Source organism: Antedon mediterranea, chromosome 1, assembly GCF_964355755.1.
Source record: "Antedon mediterranea chromosome 1, ecAntMedi1.1, whole genome shotgun sequence".
NCBI lineage: Eukaryota > Metazoa > Echinodermata > Crinoidea > Comatulida > Antedonidae > Antedon > Antedon mediterranea.
This window is the reverse complement of record NC_092670.1, coordinates 15,367,810-15,385,615: the sequence shown is the minus strand read 5'-3', so window position 1 is coordinate 15,385,615 and position 17,806 is coordinate 15,367,810. Positions and strand designations below refer to the sequence as shown.

Here is a 17,806-nt window from a genome sequence, read left to right as displayed (position 1 = left end):
GATGATATTATTAAAATAGAAATCGGGCAAAAAGAGTGCGCATTAACGTTTAACGCGCAGTGCGCGTGCAAAAATCTGGCAATTTTTTAAACGCTTAAAATTGCCTGATTGCATAATAATGCATATAACCTAATAAATAGGATTCTATTCGCATAATAATTTGTCAACAATTGTGTTGATAGTTTTCCTCCTTCTACGACACAAAAATGGCCAAGAATAAGATACCAAACATTACTTATATAATTCAACTTAGTTAAACTGATAAACTTAAGCTTGATAGACCAATTATCGCTAACTTTGGTGTTACATCACAAACTTACCCGGGTAAATAACCAGGTCTGATAGATAATATTTCTCAAATACTAATTATAGGCCTAACTCTGTACCAAGGCAACTAAGTCCTTACCTTTAATTTAGCTACTAGCAATTGTGATTTTATTCTCTTGTCAGGTTCCTTCTCATGCTCCAAGTGAGTGTTATTAATCGTGTCTACCCAATTCGATCTAGCTAAATTGTTATCTAATAATTATCAAATACATGTAACCTTATTTTATTGACAAATGAGATATGCATATCTCATGCACGCCACATGTTATGTGATGGCTCTTTAATACGTAACGGACGATTTACATAAGATAACCCTTGATTGATAAAATAGTTTTGAGTTTAATTTACAGTACTAGATGGTACGCTCGCTTCGCTCGCGTACCATCTAGTTCGTGCCCACAGATGGTTCTCGAATACATAGTAATTTCAGCGTAAAAAAACTGGCGATTTCAAATGTACGTACGGTAGGACTATAAAACATTGTCGTTTACAGAAACAAATAAATAGACACAATTATTTATGTAGTCAACCAAAATTAGCACCTAGAAACTTGTCACAAAATGAGTCGAAATTTGTTATTTGAACTCATTTAAGCAAACCCAATTTTGTTAAATTATTTTTTATATTTCTTTATTATCCAATCAGTAACGAAATATTTTTTTTATAGGCCTATAAATAATATACCACTAAATAGAGTAAAACATTTCCGATTTAATAATTTATTAAAACTGTCACTGTCTCATGGTCGATTGAAATAGTAAAATACATTTAAAGACCACTAATACGTTTATATTTTTGTAATTATTAATTAATACAAACGTTGAGAAACAACTGACAGTAATAAAGTATATTATGTGTTTATAATCTAAAAGTAGGAGCTACCCACACTCACAGTGATAACGTTTATTAGTATATTTGTTTATATTCTAACAGTACCAACACACTTTTGATTCAAATGGCAATCAAAAGTGGTTAATACCTATTTCCAGTATTGTATAGCATTACAATACTATTTCTGTTTATTCTCCAAGGGTCTATAAATTTACCTACTTGTGTTAAACCATGGAGGTATGCAATAATTTGGAATGTTCCATTCATTGCAAATCAATACATTTCTATAAACGTATATTAAATCTATCAAAATAGTATTTTTTAAAGAAAATCGGCCTGTCTTCAACATTATGATGATGTACTCGAGCTGTTCAACCGGTTTTCAGTCATTAAAAACAGTTATCTTAGGAGGAGATAGGAAAATGCGAAGCATCCTCGTATTATTGTATGCGGGTATTTTTCACAATGGACATGTATTAGACAGTGTATACCACGATCGGAAAACATCCCTATTTGGGGCAAATCGTTGAACCTAAATTCGTTTTAATTGTCAATAACTAATTATCTGACTCAATTTAATTAGTAAAAAGGGTTACATCAGGTGGTTAAAATCAGTACCGAAAGTACGAACCAACTTTATATACCATCGAGTAAACATTATAGAAGTAAGGCGCGATTTACCGAATTTTGCCCTTACGTAAATTTATATATAGATTCGTCACTTTATAGAACCCTCCAGTTAAGTAGGCCTATGTCCGCCTTAACCCGCTTTAAAATTCATTTTTTTCTGGTCACGTGTTTAAATTCCTTTTGAGAAAGAAACTGATTATGATTATCTTGTTATTATGCCTACAGAAGCAATCACCAAACGATATGATCTCCAAAATTACATTTTTTGTTTTCGATGACTTTTATTATATAAAAAAGGAATTTTACATCAATCATTGAAAGTCGTGATTATTCAATGCTACAAAATATATTTACATATTACTGAGATACTTCTCTGTACAGTAGGCCTACTAGCGATAATTCTTGCTGGTTTACGGCAGTCTTACGATTATGAGAAGAAGACAAGACTTTGGGCCTACGTTTTGAAGTTATAGGCCTAATTAATCGTCAATTTCTTCCACCTTGCATCAGTGCTTAGTGCACGGTTGCCGATACACTATTCTGCGCTTTTTCTATCATATAATATCTGTAAACAATTAAATTCCCTCACTAATAATAGATTGCTCAGGACCACTGTTCACTGAAGTATAAATGCGATAGGAAAACGATCTGGTTATGTGTACCACGAACTATTTGTTCCGATATTATAGTATATATAGAATATTTATTCTGAAATAAAGTGAACAAACAAAAGAAGTGTGGACGTTAAATACCATTGGCTAAAATTATGAAATATGTTACCATCCGTGTAACATGTAATATGCGTTCACATGTCGACTGGCACGAGGTGGACATAACATGACCTCCGGACTTTATTAAAATTTTATCTGCAGTGTAATTCATCGAATTGCTGGCATGTTGATTTAAACACGCGTTGACAGAATGTATAACCATCGTAACACCACGGAACATTACGTAGATGAAAACAGCAATGCGTATGCGTATTAATCAACACTTTCCATTCGCATGTAATTTGAATAATGGAAAACAGGATTAACAAAAGCTGATTATTGCGCAAAATTTTATTGCGCAGGCAGTGTAACTCGTATCAGATTGGGAGTATTTTACAAAACTGATTGGTTTGTTGACATGCGCAGAGACGATAAAGTAACGTTTCTGTCGTTCATCGTCATCGTTATGAAGATACTGCTTATTTTGTATAAGTAAATACATATTCATACAATATTCACTTTTCATATTTATATTATACCTGCACATGGTATTTAATATCTTCTCATAATTTATATAATTATATAAAATGTGAAACAAAATTCTCTACCTAACTTTTCAATATTAAAAATATACACATGTATACAAGATACTAAAATAAAAAGCAAAATTTACAAAAAAATTATACAATATATAAAATACAGTATAGCCCCTACTAAGAAGACAGCTTCGGGAACAAAAAAATGTCGCTTTAATAGGGGTGTTCACTAGGCCGTTTCTACTCTTTTTCTACTGTCACGTATAATGGGTGCATGTCACGGTCTTAAAATGTGATTCAACGAAAATAACATTTTTATTTGACAGATAGAGATAGTATGGACGAAATCTACATAAATTTAGGTGTTTAATATCCATTATACATCACGTGATATGGCCCTAAAAATGCGCGTACTGATTAACGAAAATCAAAAAACCAAAATGTATTGCACAATGATGGCTTTGCTAATCTATAAGGTAGACAAACATATTGCAAATAAATTTCCTATATTTGTATGATTGTTCAAAATCCACTGGCTAGATACAAGGCAGTATGAATAAAATTATCAAATATTAAAATTCAATTCGTTATTTCAAATTTGCATAATTAGGTAGTACATTTCCATTAAAAATATAAAAATTTTTACTAAAAAAATTATATATAATACAGTATTATATAATTTAATGCTTTTTAAAAAATAATAAAACTATATTGACTCTTTGAAAGTGATGGTTTGATATTATGAAGCTCGGTCTAGGCTATTGCTCTCTGTAACATTGGACCAGGAACAATCACAACCAAGGCACCAAATTATTGATTCTCCCCCTGACACTGCCAGGCACCAGGCATAGCTGCGTAATCCTATGCCCCAGACACCCTCTCCTCAGGCACTAGGCAGAGCACTGCTTCGATTCCATCTATGCCTATAATGGCCCAGACACCTCCAGCTTAGGCACCAGCCAGAGCTGCTTCGATTCCCTCTCTGTCTATAACAGCCCAGACACCTCTGCTCAGGCACCAGGCAGAGCGCTGTTTCGATTCCATCTCTGCCTATAACAGCCAAGACACCCCTGCTCAGGCACCAGGCAGAGTGCTGCTTCGGTTCCATCTCTGCCTACCTTACAAGTGGTTCCTTAAATCCTAGCTTTGATTTAATTGAATCTATTAAGCTGGCAGACAGTTCTGTTGGTGACACTACCTCACTGTAGACTTTGTTAAAACTGCTACTCACATCGCTAAGCCGAAGACGAAATTCACTAGGACTTGTCTTCAAATGACAGCTTGGGCTAAAAATATTAAATAGATTATTTATAATAATGGAAAAGTGTGGATGGAGGTCAAAATAGAAAAAAATGTTTATGGACACAATCTACTTTGAACAAAGATTTCAAATAATGTATTAAATTATTAGTGAAACTAAAAGATTAGCAAATATATAAGCATATCTTTCATAAAGAAAGTAACATCAAGTAATATTAATAATATTGGGTGGGTCCATCCAAAACATGCAGTCCTCGTCTATCATGGACCCAAATTTCAAAAGTTCAAAGGTCGTGGATGTAGCGCCAGAGTAACTATGGTATAGGAATAGCAGCATAGACCAGTAACCCTTTGTAAGAGATGTTTGGAAAATATTCTGGCAATTCAGAAAATTTTTATAAATAATCAGTAAGCAGTTTTCTAAATCGTGTTAGGATTGTTAGTCTTTACTTATTCTTACCTGAAAATGTCAGTTCCCAAATACTTCAAGTAGTTAAAACAGAAGAAAAAAATCTAAAAAAAGAAAATTAAGAGCAGAAATTAGAAAAAAAGTAAGTTGAAAAAATCATATTAAATAGTTTTAATAAAACTGTGTAAATATACTGTAGTACAGTACTTACAACTTCCCCTTTGCTGTTCCTATCTGGAAGATTATGTCTGGAAATTAAAATAAACAAAATACCTGTTCTGTTTATTTTATACAATTTAAATTTTAGGTCAAAGGAAGTAGTTCGAAAAGGTGTCCAGCTTATTTGTTAAAACTACTAGATAAACTCGAATTTCACATTTTCTGCATTGAATGTTTTGGATAGTATGTAGGGATGATCTATCAATAAAGAATAATTTTAATATTTACCCAAATAGAAGCCAGTCGTATGCTACACACAAATATAAAATTTCATTACAGCCTAACGAAACATGAACAAAACCACCCTGAAAAATATGAAACAATTCACAGATAACAATAAGTACATTTTTATTATAGCTAACCAAATGATGAGGTATATAATGTATGTGGGGGAAGGGTAAGAGAGGAAGAGGACCACAAGCTACTTACCGCCCAAAACACTATTCTTGACCAAATGGTGAGGTACTGTATGGAAGGGGTGAATACCACAAGTGTACTGTACTTACCGTCCATAACACTATTCTTGACCAAATGGTGAGGTATTTATGGGAGGGGTCAATACCACAAATGTACTCTACTTACCGCCCACAACACTATTCTTGTAAGAGCTATAAAAAGAGGCGTTCTGTCCCAACCAGATATACAGTGAATCAACAGTCCACTATCTTCTGTAGAAAAAGAATAAAACAAAGATTAAAATGCATTAAAGGTACTATACATCCATTTACTATTGTGACCATATTTTTTTTGCACTTACCTTCCATAATAATATGTAAAAATAATTTCAGATAGTTTCTTGTAATGTCAACTAGATCCCATTTCTATAAGATAAAAATCAGAAAATAAATGAATAACTCCAGAAATGCTAATACAGTACCTTATTGCTATCAAGGCAGTCTCCCAAAAACTACCAAGGCTTACTTTGTGGAATATTTACGCTTTCTATTGCCGACCCAGAGCCAGCCCTAAGCCGTTGTAAATAGGCTCTTGATCCATAGGCCTATACATTGAATCCCGGTATGTTGCAGGCTTTTAGTACTACATACCTTATAATGATCCCAGTCTTTAGGAATGCTAGCTTGCATAGATTCAGGAATTTCTAAAGTTGCATCAACAAATGGCTATTAAAAAAAAAGATAATACATTAGCAAAGTAATTTATAAGTATTAGTTCATCTGTTTGGGTGTATGTAAAATTGAGATGTTAAAAAGTAATAATAATAAAAATGTGTAGAGTTGTTAATTGACTTCTATTGGCTCATTATACAGTAGAACCCCTATTTGGGACCTAAAAAAGTGGCCCCTTAATAGGGTCACTGACCTGGTTCCACTGAAAGACAAGGTCTTCTGCCCTAAAACCTGCTTCCCGATATTCCCTGAAGAACTCGCAACCAGGATAAGGCACTGACATCACTTTAAAATCTCGATATCGCTTTTCTTTGTCAACTTTCTCTGACGAGGTTACACTAAACATAATATAAATCAAATCATCAATGATGGAATACACCCATGTCTTCAAAAACAAATATTTATAAGGCTTAGAAAAAAATAATTATAAGGTTAAGGTAATGTGGACAGAACATCTGACAACTCCAAATATGGAGCCATACTCATGTCTATTCTATTTTATTCTGCCCTTTTCATAGAAAATATTGAATTATAAATTGATGGGCAATTGGGAAATAACTAGTGTAGTGGGACGCTAAAAGACAAGGGACGCTAAAAGACATGAGTGTCTTTACAAGTTCACATCATCAGATAGTGTTTAACAAAGTAATTTCTTAAGCTCTGTCTACACTATCAAACTAGTGTATGTGCCAAAATATGGTAGTGATATGACACGATGTCCACATTGTGTCCATGGGCACATCATATTTTTTGTCACATAAAGTTTGATAGTGTAGACAGAGTTTTATATAAGCATGGCCTACAGATTTAAAAACAGCTCTAATAGTCCCTAAGAATTACCACTTGATTGAGGACAATACAAATGTTTTTAAAAAAAACCTTACTTCATTCCAAATTTGACTTTTTTTCTTTCCATCATCAAATCACAAATACTTTCAATTTCAAGAAATTTTAACAACTTAATATCCTGACCTCGGTATTTATCAAACAATGGCCAATCATTGCTGTAAAACAAACAAATTACAGTTGAACTTCCCTATGTTCTCATTCAAGAGTGTAATTATAATAGTGTAGTTTCAAATGTTGTTTTTAGGTGTAACCTTTAAAATTGTGAATTTTTTTGGTGCAATTTTAAAGTGTTTTAGCTTAATAGAAAATTATTTACTTAGTTATTTAAATTAATTTTTTAAATATTTTGTAATGAAGGAAGTAAGTGCCATTTCAAACCAAAGTGCGCATATTGCATGTTAAAAGTAGATTTACGAAAAGGTAAATTAAAAATAATTACCGTTCACTGTAATTAACAGGAATTTCTTCATCATCAATTTGTCTAAAATCTACTTCCTTTGTACCTAAAATGATAAAACAAGGAAATCATAAAAGAATTGTTAGTAAAAAGTAATTACTGTACCTTCTATATCTATCAATAGAAACTAAATAGAAAGGAAAAAACTGAAAATACAACAGCACACACCTAATCAATTAAGACACCTCAGAAATTATAAGTTTTCAGTATTTATTAAGTAGCATTTTCCCTATCATTGAGGTCCAAAATATAATTAAAGCAAAGAAATTTAGAAATTATAAAGTTTCCGACTTAAAACAATTCAATAAACACAAAAAACATCTTTCAATGGAATTGAACTTAATGTGCATACACATTTCTTAAGTGGACACCATCCATAACCTTCGTACATGTGAAATGAAAATGTCTTCCGTTTCATAAAAAAAGCGTATTACCTGATAAATACCCCATACTTGTTCTGCCATACATTTCAGCTCCACCTGACAGTGTGGCTGATCGACAAATGTGCTGTTAAAAAAACAAAAAGATTTCAACGAATTATAATTGTAAATTTAAAATAAAAAATCCAACAATTTAACCATCTTCCATGAAGCATGATGTGGATGATGCCAGCGTATAAATTAAAAAACGACAAAATTACACTGAACTACCAACCTTTCCATTGTAAAGAATTACCGGCATTGGAAAGCGCCCTCTGCACCTCGCAAAACTTGATTGTGAAAATAAAGTCCTTAATTTGTTTTTATCATAGATACTTTCAACTCTGATATGAAAAGAAAAAGTCATTTTGAGTCATCAACAAATTGAAATATATACTATCTATTGCTATCATGTGATACAGTGGTTTATAATTGCCAGGATATTACTCGTACAGTAGCCATTGGCGCAAACTTAGTGGTCTAAACAGGATAGAGATCTTCAGATCATTGGTTTCAATATTGACATTGGCCGACCCCTTTTTGGAACAACTAAAAGTAAAAAGTCTTAACTGTAAATGTGAAGTTAAATTTCAAAATGAGAGAGGGGATGAAAGGTGTGGGTTGAAGGAAGGGGTTTGTTCGAGGGTTGATTTTTTTTAATGATTGTTGTCCATTTTGTACAAAAACGAACCCCCTGTAAAAATCCTGAAGAGGAACAAGACATGAAATACAAACCTGCTTGTATCAGCATGATTCTTGTGTTCATACTCCAGTACTACAAGATTCTTTGGATATTGCCCACATAACTCTCCATTCGCATTTGGTATAGTCTAAATATTTTTTTTTCAAAGGTGAAAAAAAACATAACTAATAATTTTTATGAATCAAATGGCAAATTACTGAAAGAAAAAAAACTATGATCTGAATGGAGACAAATAAAATAAGCAAAGAGTTAAAACAAAACGATAAAGTAAAACAGGATTTGATTTGAAATGTGCCAAGATATTTTGATATAACGATATAATTACCTAAACCTCAACTTTCATGACCAATGTGGGACTTTTATAAGTAATTAAATATGACACTAATATAATATAATAATAATAATAAATATAAGTTGTAATAATAATAATATAGGCCTTTATTATACACATAATTAAATTTTACTAAATACAAATTTAGATTACTCACAAAAAAATGGTAGTCTTTTCGAAATAAAATCAAACACTTTTCTTCAAATGCTGTAACCTTAAAAATTAATTAAACAGAAGCATTCACAAATTATAATGTAGACATAGTACTAGTAGTAGTACTAATCAGGCCTACTACTAATCTATTCGGCCTAGATTGAGCTTATGCAGGGCCTAGGCTAGGCCTATCACAACGTCCCACCAGCCTCAGGAATCAAGTAGGCAACTCGAGCCAAGTTAAGTGGCCGTATTTTCATGCTCATTCAGACGCTAGGCTTAGCTTTAGGCTAGAAGTAAATGCCTATCTACTCCATCATTTCGACTATTTTATGTGACATACAGTACCTCAGAAATAGTACACCGTGTTCTATATACATTTTTAGAAAAATAACGAATCAAACTTTGTAATTCTTTTAGAGAGATAAGTTCTTCTACTGATCTCCTTTCTTCTACACTACTCGCCTTCTGCATTTTCTTGTTTTTGTCGATATATCATCGATGATCGATCATGCGCGCATAAAATAAAGTGTGGCCTATTGCGTCATCGATGGATAGGCCTAATGCAGTAGCAATTTCCTAATTGTTGACATCTCTCAATGTTTTGCATTACAAAAAATTAAACGTTAAATTTAAAATGAATTACTAGACATAGGCCTACATACATTTTGTAAAATTCTTATATTTGTTTACCGACCAGAAACAAGTTTAGCAACGAATTGCCAACCTGCAAACATTCCCACTTCAATTATTAAAAATATCATTTAATTTATAAGGTGATAAAGCAAGAGTATTTTATGCACTATTATTTTGAAATTGTTTGTCTATATATTATATTAGCTCACCACACTATGATAAACTATATACCTCCATGGATACTACTACCTATAATAGGCCTACTAGCGCTTCCACACAAAAAACAGTCCATAAACTAACCACCAGTAAAGGATGAAAGAGGGACCGTTTTCATCGCTCCCGCTTGAAGCTCCCATGAGAGCTCGCCCGAAACAGAATTCACAGGAGCTAGAGTGAAAACGATATCTACTATCCTATCCAATAAAAAAAAAAAATCAAAACAGATTTTAAAAATCGACAAAGAGAACCTAAGATGTTACCTAAGTAAATATCGATTGATGTCGCCTCTTTAAAATTGCTTGTGGCCGGAAGACCATTCTAAAGACGAGCAGAAGAGAATACTACCCAGAAAAGAAACCTACTTTAAAAACTATTATTTTAATTTTCTTTATAATGGTAATTTTCAAACCATTATTTAGATTCGTTCAATTCCATCGAAATTGTATCGGAGTCGTGTTCCAATGTGTGACCACCAGTGATTGGATTTTCATCATTCTCATGTTTGTGAAACCACATCGATTATTAACTAAAGTTAATTCTGGAGCCGAAACTCATTGTTTTATTTTGCCTAAAATCCTGATACTCTATTGTTCGCCGACTATTCTCTCAGAACGTATTATTGCACAAGGCCTGTGTTGACGAGGTAGCTTGAATTTAATTCTTTATAATATAAACAAGATCACATCATCCGCCAATTTTCAACACAATGTACTTAAGTAATATTCAGTAAAAAAGGTGTCGTTCTGGAAGCTGTATTTGGTTGTTTTACCAATTTCCAAAGTCTCATCGTTTTAGTATTTTGTGGAATATTTATAATTAATTTATATGCACATTTAACGAGTTAAAGATATTGTTATTAAAATTTTCTCTGTTATTGATTTTCTTTTATTGTATTTAATCATTATTATTAGGCTATTCGAATGGGGGAATTATGCAATGAAATGCAAGAAAAGAAATCTCTCTTAAATTAATACTTTGGCTAAAGTACATCCTTTACTTTACATAAGAAGGCAAAAAATAAGACTAATATTACCTTTGCTTATTATTGTATTCATAATAATTCAGTTTTAATAAAATATTAATTAAATTTCACAATAGAAAACAACTGGCAAAATTGTCATGGGGCGCTTGGTACTTCCAAATACAACGTTATAAAGCTTAAGGTTAATGCAATAGATTTGATATTATGATCCAAATAACAGAATATCACGTGACGTCGTGACCTACCCATAACATTGTTGAGGATATTAATAAATCCCCCAGGAAGCTTTTATACAAATACAATTACTCTATTCCTATGTTACAGTTCACTGCCCATAAGCAGCCAAGGCCTTGGTTATTGCAGCACAGTACTGTTCATTTAACAAAATGTCGTTCTTGGAAGCTGTTTTTGACTGTAATTTATCGAGTCTTCTCATCGTCTTCTGCGTGGTTTTAGTGACAGTGCGATATATAAACTCACCTAAAAACCTGCCACCAGGACCATGGGGATTCCCCATAATTGGTGTAGCACCTCGATTGGGCAAAGAAGCATACCGTACATTTGCATCGTGGGCTAAAGATTATGGCAGTATCTTTACTATACGAATCGCAGGATTGAATGTTGTAGTACTTAATGATTTTGAGGTTGCGAAAGAAGCGTTCATAAAGAGTACAAACGTCTGCTCGGATCGACCTGCTCTTCCTGATCTAAAACATGGGTATTCGATTTCAGGTAGGCCTACGTAGAACATACCTTTTTTCATATCCATGACGTTAATTTAATATAATTGCGACGGACATTGGAACTCTCGATTGGTCTTCCTAAAGAAGTCTACCAGGATCAAAACAATCGACCAAATAAAGCATTTGTTTGTAGTTAAGAATAACAAAAATAAATAAAATAGTACGTTATTACGTAAAAGTGACAATGAAAACCAACAGTATTATACTTTTTAAAACATTTATATAATCATCATCATTTAGTTCCATAATTTATTTTCATTTTAATAGGAAGTTTGGTGTTTGAAAATGGACCTGTATGGAAAGAACGTCGGCGATGGGCGCTTAGAGCTTTCCGGAACTTCGGTGTCGGAAAACGCAGTCTAGAAAATCGGATAAACGAGGAAGCACGATACATGTGTAACGAAATCGAAAAGAAAGCAAACACGTCATCAACATTTGACGCCTGCCATTTCATCAATAATGCTCTGTCTAATATCATCTGTTCTATTAGTTTTGGCCAAAGGTTTGAGTATTCAGACGCGGAATTTAAAGTTCTGCTTGAGTCATTGAGCAAGGTGTTTGGGACTCTCAGTCAAGTTTCTCTATCCAACTTTTTCCCCTTTCTGTGGAATACACGGTATAGATCAAAGGAACGGAAGCTAATAGCGACTGTTAGAAATTTCATTGTTCAGATAGTGGATGCACATAAATCAACATTTGATCCGGAAGATATTCGAGACATGATTGACCATTACATTGCCGAAATCATTCGACAGAAGTTAGACAAGAAGGAGATAGTCTTCGATTCAGGCGTCATTTGGAGAGGTGTGCTGGATTTATTCCAGGCTGGTACAGAGACTGCTACAACGACTATGATGTGGATTTTACTATATCTGTTAAATTACCCTGAGGTTTATCAAAAGGTATAATCCAATGATAGGTGTATTGCTATTTATCTTATTTCTTATTCGTTACAATTTTCAAGTAATGCATCTTATTATATTCCATCTAATCTTTTTAGGCACAAAACGAGATCGAAGAAATCTTGGGCAGAGATCAAACTCCTAGCTGGTCTGATCGAGATAAACTACCGTATGTCAACGCAATGATTATGGAAGTCCAGCGCCATGCAACGGTAGCTCATAGTAACGTGCCTAGATGTACAACATCAGAGGTCAAGATAAAGGGATATACAATTCCTGCAAATACTCGATTTATTTTAAATTCCTGGGCTGTGCACCGTGATCCAAAGTTCTGGGAAAATCCCGAAGAATTTAATCCAATGCGGCATCTTGAGGAAGATGGAAAGACGATCAAACAGAATGAAGCATTCATTCCTTTTGGAATAGGTTTGTAGCCTAATAGTTTAGTAGTAATAGGTTATTAAAGCTTGGTTTTCCATCAGGATGTAACGTAATGAAGTAAGCGGAACCTAAGTCATTCGACCAATCACCACGCGATGGGACATCCGAACTGTCGCTGGTGATTGGTCAACTCATTTACGTTACGCCTACGTCGTTACGTATTAGTAAGTTTATCGTTCTACAATTCGAAGAACCTATACGACATCCTTATATCAAGTAACCGAAAGTTTCAGATAACGAATATCTACTACAACCTATTCAGACGGGTTTCATTAAATATCGTTATATAACTTACTTTTAAGGTGATCGGATTTGTATTGGTCAACTTCAAGGAAAGATGGAAATTTACTTATTGACAATCCACCTTCTTCAGAGGTTTGCCTTCAAAGTGCCTGAATCTCAATCTCCTCCTTCTCTTAACGATGTTACCGTCGGCATCATTAGGATGCCTAAACCGTATGCTATGACCGTAGAGAAGAAATAAACATTTGCACAAACTGTGGGGAGATGTCTCTAACAATGATGATGCTTCGGCTGAGAAAATCACACATACATTTTGCAACCAAACTTGTTAGGTCATCTGGTGTTGGAACTTTAATGCCTAGTCCAAGATGACCGAGACATAACTGGACGACGTATCACCATACAGTACTTCAGTTAGATTTTTAGTTGCATAGATGGTTTTTTTCTTGGTAATTTGTGTTACCCCTCCCCTCCCCGGTTTCTATGGCGCTTAGACGGAGGTCTCGCGATATTAGGCGCTGTATAACCAGAATACTATAGATTTAGATTTCACTAGAATGCACTCAAAGCATCATGCGATATATAGTGGAAATAGAAAGGATTTTGTAAACTAACACTTGAATTTTCATAAAAACATGGTAGAATCAGCGAAGAGTGAAATTAATCTTCCCTGGGAAGTTTACCGAGACAGAATCTAGTTTCCAAAGAATAAAGGTCACAAGTATATAAGAACTCAATAGCACCATGAACAAAACGACGAACCTGATTCACAGTAAATACAATACTGTATTCACTCACAAAGAAAGAACATTAACTTCTCATGCAAATTATAGTAGCTTTTGTTAAGTCGTTTTATTCTCTCCCTTTTCAGTGGTCTACTGGTGACCTATATCAAGCGACTAAGCCGTTTGCAATGATTAAATTGCTGCAAAGATTTCCACTTGTACAAAAGACAAAGTGTGAACCCTAAAGGTCAATTTATGAAAGGTGACTGTAATCGGAAAACCTCGAAGCTTGTCATACATGAAAGCTCTATCCATCCTGAGCGCGTTTTATGAAAATGCTCATAAGCATATTTATAATTTTTTTATATGTTACTTAACGCGTTCGTCAACATTCTACTTAACACGTCAACATGCTACTTAACGCGTTTATGTCAAAGTCGTCACTTATTAATGTGTGAACACTCAAAAAGTTAATCAAATTTCGGTACAAACAACAAACAGTCCTAATAAATAAAACAAACATGGTAATTATGTTACTTCTGGGTTTAGTGTATTTTACGAACAAAATGACGTACATTACTTCTATACACATTAAAATCCAGCTCTATATTATTTACAAAACACACACTTTCTTAAATCTGGGAAGATTGAAATTCTGTGCAGAATTTAAAATTTAAAAAATAAATTTCCTTGTATTTTTTACAATAACGAGTTGTATGTAAATGTTTACTAGTGCAATTAAATCAACAGTTTATGTTTGGTATTCCAATCGTAAATAAAATTACCTTTTCCTGGAAGAAATTGATTTTTTGCAATTATAATAAAACAGTTATAAGATTGTTTGTGAAGTACAAATCATTATTAAGGTTGGTCGAAAATGGAGTTGATAAAAAAAATGAACCATGGAACATAATTTTAAATATGATATGAAGATTAATGCAGTAGGTTAATGCTATTACTGCAGTATCTTAACAATAAAATGCAAACCAAGGCTATAAAACAATCACCTAAGTTAAACCTACATGTCACTCAAAGGATGTACTGCAGTAAAGAGTAGCAACAGTATCTGTACTGCAGTAAAATGTAGCAGCGATAACTGTACTTCAGTAAAGAGTAACAGCGGTAACTGTACTGCAGTAAATTGAGTAGCAACAGTACCTGTACTGCAGTAAAAAAGTAGCAGCAGTACCTGTACTGCAGTAAAGAGTAGCAACAGTAGCTGTACTGCAGTAAAGAGTAGCAACAGTAGCCGTACTGCAGTAAAGAGTATGTTTGTTTAATACATTTACAATTTAATAACTGCAAATATGTTTGTAATAAGATCGAGTGAAAAATAAACAGAAAATCTTATTTAAAAAACAACAAAACCTCTAATTGAAAAACAAAATGTTTTTTCTTTTTAAAGTGATGGGAGTATTTACAACAATCATATTTTGCAATATATCGCCTTTTTCTTAAATTGATAGAAACTTTAATCTAGAATGATGTTAGATTAAATAAACTCCTCTTTTTATTTACATTTAAAATAACGTAAGATGCAGATGACCTTTGACATTTTCATCTAATTTTTGTACATAATGTATGTTATCAGTAGACAATGTGTTATACTTTGTTGTTAAACTTTTTTTAGTCATATGTAATGGATGGTAAATGGTGTAACTTAATTTTCTGTATATATATTCAAAGATCTAGCCATATTTACTTTTCTATTTAACTTTTTATGGATTAAATCTTGATTCTATTTCCTTATTAAAACATGTTTTAACAATTTCTGATTGTAATTAAATAGTTTGCTCTGTACTGACGTTATTTTAATAAAAGCTACCAAGACGTAAAAAATGTCATACAATTGCTAATTTCTGTCAGATAACAACTGTGCTCTATACAAATACGGTAATTATAAATAAAGTATACTATGGTAACTAGGTTGGCGACATGTTTAGAGTTGGACTGCTATCTGGACCAGTGACAGATGAACTTCCACTTGGGTTCCTCGATGGTACACCTAAACAAATATAACAAATCAAAATAAATCAATCCTTTTTATAGACTAATGGAAATTCAATTTAATTTTCGATTTAATAATGAAATTACTTTTATTGTCAAAATTAATTAGCCTACAGTAGAACCCCTCCGTTGGAACACGCCTATTAAATGGACACTTTCCCATGAAACATTAAACAAGAGGAAACTAGAGGGTACTCCGAGAGTACAAACCTCCGCCTACTGTAAAATTCCCCTACATAAAATTCCCCCCCCCCCCAAAATGTTTTTTTTTTACATTTTTTTTATTAGTTCTAAAGTGTAAATAGGCTAACTGCACACTACAAAGCTGTGGATGAGAGTTTGGTGTAATGGTTATGTATCCAGCCTCTCACAGTTAAGGTCCCTGGTTCAAGTCCCGCAGAGAGTTTTTTTTTTTTTTTTTTATTAATTGTTTTTTTTGTTGTGGACCTTGATTTTTAACCCTGACCCTTTAAAATTTAACCAAAATTATATGATGAGTCATTGATCATTGTGGCTAAGTTTGGTGAGAATCGGATCAAAACTGTGGTCTCTAGGCAGTAATATAGTTTTTTCTTAGTTGTGACCTTGACCTATGACCTTTCCCCCTCAAATTCGAACTCGTCCGAGCTTTTTGGGCATAGATCATTGTGTCCAAATTTGGTGAGAATCGGATAAAAACTGTGGCCTCCAGGCTGTTCACAGACACACACACACAAACACACACACACAAACACACACACAAACACACCCACAAACATACAGGGGTGAAAACATAACCTCCTTGGCGGAGGTAATAATGATGTTTTAAAACTATGGGAAAACCCTACTCTGGGGACACCCCCACTAGGGGGACAGGATTGGTTGATTCAACTACTATATTAAAGGTACAATGTTTTTGTTCAATAAAAAAGACCAAATAATTAAATTCATTTATATCACAGGCACAAGATAATATCGTTATTAATACAAAAATGGATATCATAATAAATATGATAATAACTATGATACTTTCTCTGGCTTGCAGTTTTCATTGGTGAAATGTTGGCTGCTAAAGTTTCAATTCTTCTCAATTTCTTGAATCCAGATCAATTATTGTTCATTTTGGTATATTTGTTTTTAGTTTTTTTTTTCTGTGAAAATCCCTATTAATTTTTGGGTCTCAAAGGTATCCCCTTAATAGATGTTTTACTGTATTCAAATCCTTCCCATTTTATTGGATGTGTTTTGGTTATTTTGAGTCTAAAATAGTAAATATTGTTGTTACCTGCAGGTTTCAGCACCAAATGATTGAGTAGATCAGACAGCGATACAACACCAACCAAATGGTCTTCATTATCAACAATAATTAAACGATGAACCTAAGACGAAAAAACAGCTTGTTAGAAAGATAAACCCTATTAAAAATATGTTTATATTTAAATCATAATAACAAAAAAATCATGTAGCCAGACATATCCTAAAAAAATGATGACTAAAGATAGAGAGAGCATAACAACGTTGTATGGAACTTTTTATGATGGATGGGCTCCATCTTTAAAGACCCATTCCCTACAATCTTTGACGTTTTGGTGAAAATAATGTAAATATATAAATCCAAAGGCAAATTATTGAAAAAATGAATATGATGTGTCCATATATGGACATGATGATGTCATATCACTACCATATTTGGGCATATCACTACCTTATTTGGGTACATCACACTTTTTTTTGTCGTCAAACTAGTTTGATAGTGTAGACAGAGTAGTGTTTATAAATTATTAACCTGTACTGTCACACTGTCTACAATTGTTCTACTCTGCCTCCAATCAAAATTGGAGCACTGCTTTCTCGAATGGTTTAGAACCTTTTGTCTTTGCTTTCACCTCATGGAATTATTTGTACCATTACAAGCATTGGTACAATTGCATCATTATTTGTATATTATTCTACAAGAACAGGCTAAAC

General features: G+C 33.3%; 3 protein-coding genes across 3 annotated transcripts in view; 1 reads left to right on the top strand and 2 right to left on the bottom strand.

Annotated features, from left to right (window-relative positions):
• Positions 1 to 2,889: 2,889 nt before the first annotated feature.
• LOC140042186 (phosphatidylinositol-3,5-bisphosphate 3-phosphatase MTMR14-like) lies at positions 2,890 to 9,435 on the bottom strand. Its single transcript, XM_072087683.1, has 15 exons — positions 9,310 to 9,435; positions 8,966 to 9,022; positions 8,510 to 8,604; positions 8,010 to 8,118; positions 7,790 to 7,862; positions 7,338 to 7,401; positions 6,934 to 7,053; positions 6,243 to 6,387; positions 5,969 to 6,043; positions 5,680 to 5,743; positions 5,505 to 5,590; positions 5,151 to 5,227; positions 4,915 to 4,951; positions 4,755 to 4,807; positions 2,890 to 4,320 (listed from the first exon to the last, which is right to left on the bottom strand). Exons 1-15 carry the CDS (start codon positions 9,433 to 9,435, stop codon positions 4,149 to 4,151), a joined length of 1,353 nt encoding a protein of 450 aa, XP_071943784.1. The 3' UTR covers positions 2,890 to 4,148.
• Positions 9,436 to 11,141: 1,706 nt separating this feature from the next.
• On the top strand, positions 11,142 to 15,385 carry LOC140058201 (cytochrome P450 2U1-like). The gene is made up of 4 exons (XM_072103769.1): positions 11,142 to 11,530; positions 11,809 to 12,443; positions 12,542 to 12,869; positions 13,187 to 15,385. Exons 1-4 carry the CDS (start codon positions 11,185 to 11,187, stop codon positions 13,366 to 13,368), a joined length of 1,491 nt encoding a protein of 496 aa, XP_071959870.1. The 5' UTR covers positions 11,142 to 11,184; the 3' UTR covers positions 13,369 to 15,385.
• Positions 15,386 to 15,658: 273 nt separating this feature from the next.
• Positions 15,659 to 17,806, bottom strand: part of LOC140058142 (5'-AMP-activated protein kinase subunit gamma-1-like) — a 36,233-nt gene continuing 34,085 nt past the window's right edge. Inside the window, exon 16 of the mRNA XM_072103725.1 lies at positions 15,659 to 15,857. Within this exon, the coding sequence (XP_071959826.1) occupies positions 15,775 to 15,857 (83 nt within the window). The 3' untranslated portion in view covers positions 15,659 to 15,774. The remainder of the gene's footprint in view (positions 15,858 to 17,806) is intronic.

Bases quoted from the DNA above. Each gene is read 5' to 3' on its own strand.
- LOC140058201 (XM_072103769.1), top strand. From the start codon at position 11,185: ATGTCGTTCTTGGAAGCTGTTTTTGACTGTAATTTATCGAGTCTTCTC. The intron at 11,531-11,808 runs GTAGGCCTACGT...TCATTTTAATAG, and splicing joins ACATGGGTATTCGATTTCAG to GAAGTTTGGTGTTTGAAAAT. The intron at 12,870-13,186 runs GTTTGTAGCCTA...CTTACTTTTAAG, and splicing joins ATTCATTCCTTTTGGAATAG to GTGATCGGATTTGTATTGGT.
- LOC140042186 (XM_072087683.1), bottom strand. From the start codon at position 9,435: ATGCAGAAGGCGAGTAGTGTAGAAGAAAGGAGATCAGTAGAAGAACTT. The intron at 8,605-8,965 runs GTGAGTAATCTA...AAAAATATTTAG, and splicing joins GAAAAGACTACCATTTTTTT to ACTATACCAAATGCGAATGG. The intron at 6,388-6,933 runs GTAAGGTTTTTT...TATTATGTTTAG, and splicing joins AAAGTCAAATTTGGAATGAA to TGTAACCTCGTCAGAGAAAG.